This window comes from Papaver somniferum, chromosome 10 (genome assembly GCF_003573695.1).
Source record: "Papaver somniferum cultivar HN1 chromosome 10, ASM357369v1, whole genome shotgun sequence".
NCBI lineage: Eukaryota > Viridiplantae > Streptophyta > Magnoliopsida > Ranunculales > Papaveraceae > Papaver > Papaver somniferum.
This window is the reverse complement of record NC_039367.1, coordinates 155,194,112-155,199,266: the sequence shown is the minus strand read 5'-3', so window position 1 is coordinate 155,199,266 and position 5,155 is coordinate 155,194,112. Positions and strand designations below refer to the sequence as shown.

The following is a 5,155-nucleotide window of genomic DNA, read 5'->3' as shown; positions in this document are numbered from 1 at the left end:
CCAAAGATTACTCAATAAAATTTAAAATATAAAACTAAAATGAGTTGATTAATGATGAAATCACATGAAGAGTGTAGTGTAGGATTTCCTGCAACTACTGATGGGGGACATAGAAGACGCATAAGCACAATGATAAAATGAAATCAAAAGAAGGTAAACGCCAGTAACTTCAATGGTCATATGAACTGTACAATTTAGAGGCATTAATCACTAAAGGGAAAAAGTATCTATATTTGATGTCTTACATTATAAAATATCTTCTCAACCTTTCCTTGCCATGCAATTGATTGTGGATGATAATGGCCAAAATCAAAAACAAAATTGGTTATTACCTAGTATTGTTGAGAAAGAATGCGACTGAAGCTAGTGTTGTATTGTAATCTATATACGTCTCCATACCAAATTGGATTAGTCAAACAATTGTTGTATAATAGTCCAATGCATGAATTTCACATACGAAATTGCATAGTTAAAAAACAACCAACACGCCATTTTTTATAAAATTGAAACACCCATAAACTTTTTATATGAGACGAAGAACGGTCACACACTAATCAACCTTAGAATACAAATTAATCCTGCTCCAAACTAACACCGCATTAGACGGGAAAAGAAGTTTGATAACGCGCAGACTAATAAGAAGCATAAAACTATTATGTAACCTTGATATAGCCACTGCCAATACAAAGAACCACAGAAAATAACAATCAATACCTTTTAAATTCACTAACCCTATCCCTTTTAGCTTGTATCGAGATGCTGCACCATTTTCCCACTCAGTTTCTCTAAAAACTATTCCCTACACGTCACAAATCCTACCCAGCCTCTCATTCAACCACAAAAGTTAACACTGATATCCAATTTAATCTTTTCTAAAGATCAATAATATTTAAAGAATTCAAAGGCTGACATGAATTTGTCTCAGAGTAAAAAAGTTGAATCTCCGAATTTCCAATTTTGTCACAGTTGATCATGCATTAGCTCAATTTCTTCTTAGAATAGTGTCAGTGGATCAAAGTAAGTAAAAAAAATAAATTGATAGGGAAAGTGTTGTCAGAGCCGGAGCCGGAGCCAAACCAAAAAGAAAAGAAAAAAAAGATAACCTTTAATTGAGATAGAGAATCATACCTTGAACTTGGTCACTGATACCAAAACCTATGTGATTTCTGCTCTTGCTCGGTGATGGGGAGGGAGATAGGGTAGTTAATTGAATCAAAAACATATGGAATTACTTATACATAAGAACGTATCATCGACAGAACCGATTGAAAGGCTATTTCAATTCTTTGACAGAGTAGATGGGGAATGGGGCTTCAGATGAATGAGGGATCCAGGGGACTAATTAATTAGCCCTAACATGCCCACAGTTGCGAAAAGGGTTGAATCAAAGAGGTCGCTGATTTTAGATTACTGAAAAAATCAACAACAAATGATCAAAGTTCAAAACAGAGAAGCAAAAATCTAGGATTTTGCGTGAGGGAAACAAAAGATCACAAACTCAAATTAATATTAAAAACCTGCAAAAAAAATCAATTAATATCACAAAATCTGTTGTTGCTCAAATGAAAGATCCTCTTGAACCGAGATGGAGATTACAATTTTCTGGGGTTTGCACAATACAGGAGTATCGGTGGGGAGGAAGGATATTTAGCTATGTACTATTGACCCAATATGCCATGTCGAACTTTCCTGACCGTCCAAGTCAAACACAATCCGGACGATCTCAACCGCGACAATTTTCGATAGATCCTGTCCACCGATTGACTCTTTGATTAAGAAGACAAACACCACCTTTTTTTATTATAATGATACCGTTGAAAAACATTTTAAAACACTTACGTAACGAATATAAACATAATTATCAAATTATACATATTTTTTATAGTAACAAAAATAGGTCATCTATTTATGGGACAAAACTTAAAACCAAGTAGGTCATCTAATTAGGGACGGAAAGAGTATATCGTTAATTCACCGGCATCAGTCCAAACTATAAACCGAATCATCAAAACTGGAACATCAAGTCGTCCCATCCATGTCGTGAACATCAAGACAAGACTCCGTTTTCCTATTTAATTCTGCCACTAGGGGTTTAAGCTCGTACGGTGCTACTCATGTAGTAGCTACTGCTTCCACTTTAGGTTCAATAGTATAAAATGTAAGTCGGTCGATTAGGTTCAATAGTATAAAATGTAGGTCACTCGGATTCTTGTAACCGGTGGTCTATCCGTGCCCTTGTGTGTACACAATCTCTAGACTAGATTAGACTATGCTACTGCACATATAATAGATGATAAAATTTCAGGTCTAGTCTTTTTACACACAGGTCTATAAATAGAAAAATTGTTTGCAAGATTTTATCGAGCATCTGAATTTCTTTTGTAATTACCTGAGTCCAGAATTACCGAAGAAACTCACGTTGATACATTATGACTGAGCAGCTATGGTCACTTGTAAAGAAGTAATTTACTGTCAAGGATAACTACAAATCTCAAACAGCTAATTTTCAACATTGGTGTTAGTTGTTACCTAGAGAGTACGTACTGGCAGTGTTTATAGTTCTGCCAAGAAGTATTGGTATGATGATGTCAAGGCTACATCAAATTTATCTTTGAGGGATGAGGAAAAGACACTGGTTTCTGAGACTCAAGGAACCAAGGATCAGAAATATTCTGACATGATTGACTCATGAGAGACCACCTGGAAACAAGGTAATGAATGTATAAATGTACAACGATAGAAAGAAGATACTTATTATAACAGCTGCGCAAACAAAGAAAATATGCATATACATTTCAATCTTTCGCGAAAAATTGTACAATTTTGACTACAACAATATCAACAGCTCTCCAATATCCAAACCACCATGTCTCTTTATTCATAAGCAAACCAAAGAACAGACCCCAAAATCCAACTATGAACCCCAAAGCAAGAATACCATAAAAATACCACTTATCTCTTGTATCATTTTGACCATTTTCGTCTAAAGAATTAGAATCACTAGTATCACTGCTCTGATTGCTCTCGCATATGTTCTTAATGGGGAACCCACACAAAAAACTATTACCGACATATGCCGAACCATCTTCACTCAATGTATCAAAATGAAGTCCTCTTGGTATCCTGCCACTCAAGTTATTATAGGATAGGTTCAAGTAGCCAAGAAAATCCAACGAAGTTGAAGATACTGGGATAGGTCCAGACAACTTGTTGAAACTCAAATCCAAGGACTCTAAATTTGTTATACTTCCAACATTCAGTGGGATGTTACCTGAGAGGCGATTGTGTGATAGGTTTAGCATGGAAAGCTCTTTTAATAGACATATCTCTTTTGGAATTTCTCCTTCAAAAATGTTAGACGATAAATCGATTCCTGAATTGTAGGTATGCAAATTCTCATATTGCATCATGATCCCTTTGCTCGTCATCTGGAATTCCAAATGACTTGGATACCCACCACCATCCCTGAAAAGTGAGAACGTATAACTAGATCTACTTCTTAACATTATTTTTATTCTTCTATTTTTTGATGGTCTACTTCTTAACATTGTTAAGTTACCTATTTTCTTAGGAATTAACCCGGTAAGGTTGTTTCCCGATAGGTCTAATAGGTGGAGTAGATGTAAATCAAACAAATCCTCGGGGATTGACTCAGTGAAATTATTTGATCTTAAAGAGAGAATCTGAAGATTATTTAGTGAAGCTGCAGACAAGGTGGATATACTTCCTCCAAAGTTGTTATTCGCTAAGTTGAGAACTACCAACTCGTGAAGTTTACCGATGAAATGAAGAGGAGTACCATCAAAATTGTTGTCATTTAATTGAAGAATTTGCAGTTTGTTTGCTTGTTCAAGTTCTTTCGGAACATTACCAGTGAAGTTGTTGGTGGCGAGATTAAGATATATAAGAGAATCACAGAACCTTATACTAGTAGGTATAATCCCAGATAATTTGTTGTTGGAGAGATCTAGATATTGAATATTAGAGTATAATCCAAGTTCTCTGGAGCATATAGAAGATGGAATCGACCCTTTAAGCTCATTACCAGATAACCAAACTAAGGACACTGTAGAGAGTCTTTCTCCAATTTCCACTGAGATCTCACCGTTGAATTTATTATTTGCTAAATTATATATATAGCTTGGCGTTCTTACATGGAAGAGGCAGAGGACCATGAAAATTGTTGAGCGAGAAATCTAAAGACATGAGATTTTTGAGTTTGTGGATGCAAAAAGGGATAGTTCCTGTAAGGTTATTCTTAGATAAATGCAAAATTTCTAAATCAGAAAAATTACAAATAAGAGTGGGGAATAATCCTTTCAGATTGCATGACTCCAATCCTAATATCTTGAGTTTAAATTTAGGATATAGATGTAAATGTTGATCCGTTGATACTGTTAGCTTGTTTCGGCCTAACCTTAGATAACTTAGGTTTAACTTGGTAATCAAAGAGGGTAGTGAAACAACACCTCCAATAATGTTTTTGCTGATATCCAACTGATTGAGGTAACTGAGCATGGTAATGCAACTGGGTATCGTTCCAGTAAAATTGTTGCGCTGTAAGAAAAGATCTCGAAGAAAAGAAATCTCGCAGATTGAATTTGGGATGGATCCTTGAATTGAACAACCAGAGGCTTTAAGCGTCTCTAACATCGGCACATTTGATATTAAATTCAGAAATGGTCCGGTTACTTTAGTTGTTGATATCCTGAGATATTTCAGTTTAGGCCACTTGTGTTCAAAAATTTGTGTAAGATCGACATGAAGATCAATATTATTACCCAGCTTAAGCTCTATAAGTTGAGGCATATATGGAACTGAACCATGAAGATTACAGCTTGTTAAGTAGAGACTAGAAAGTGAAGTGATTTTAGCCAGGTGTACTGGGAATGGAGAATTGAGCTCCGGATTGAAACTCACATCGAGAGAGGATAGACGAGAAAGATTGTTAGACTCTTGGATGGGAAAAACTGGACCAGATATATTGCAATAGGATAGATCGAGATCTTTAAGATTGGAAAGAAAAGATATATGTTCAACAAAATTATTTTGTGATGAGGCCGCCTCATGCAAATTAATACGACTTAACCTTAAGACTTCGAGATTTCCTAATCCTCTCAACCATTTTGTAGATGATAAGTGCATGCAGTCTGCA

General features: G+C 35.5%; 1 protein-coding gene across 1 annotated transcript; it reads right to left on the bottom strand.

Annotated features, from left to right (window-relative positions):
* Positions 1-2,795: 2,795 nt before the first annotated feature.
* LOC113316605 (receptor like protein 23-like) lies at positions 2,796-4,175 on the bottom strand. The gene has a single exon (XM_026564766.1). It carries the CDS (start codon positions 4,173-4,175, stop codon positions 2,796-2,798), a length of 1,380 nt encoding a protein of 459 aa, XP_026420551.1.
* Positions 4,176-5,155: the final 980 nt, after the last annotated feature.

What these genes read in the sequence shown, in the direction of transcription:
- LOC113316605 (XM_026564766.1), bottom strand. Translation starts at nt 4,175, where the DNA reads ATGGTCCTCTGCCTCTTCCATGTAAGAACGCCAAGCTATATATATAAT.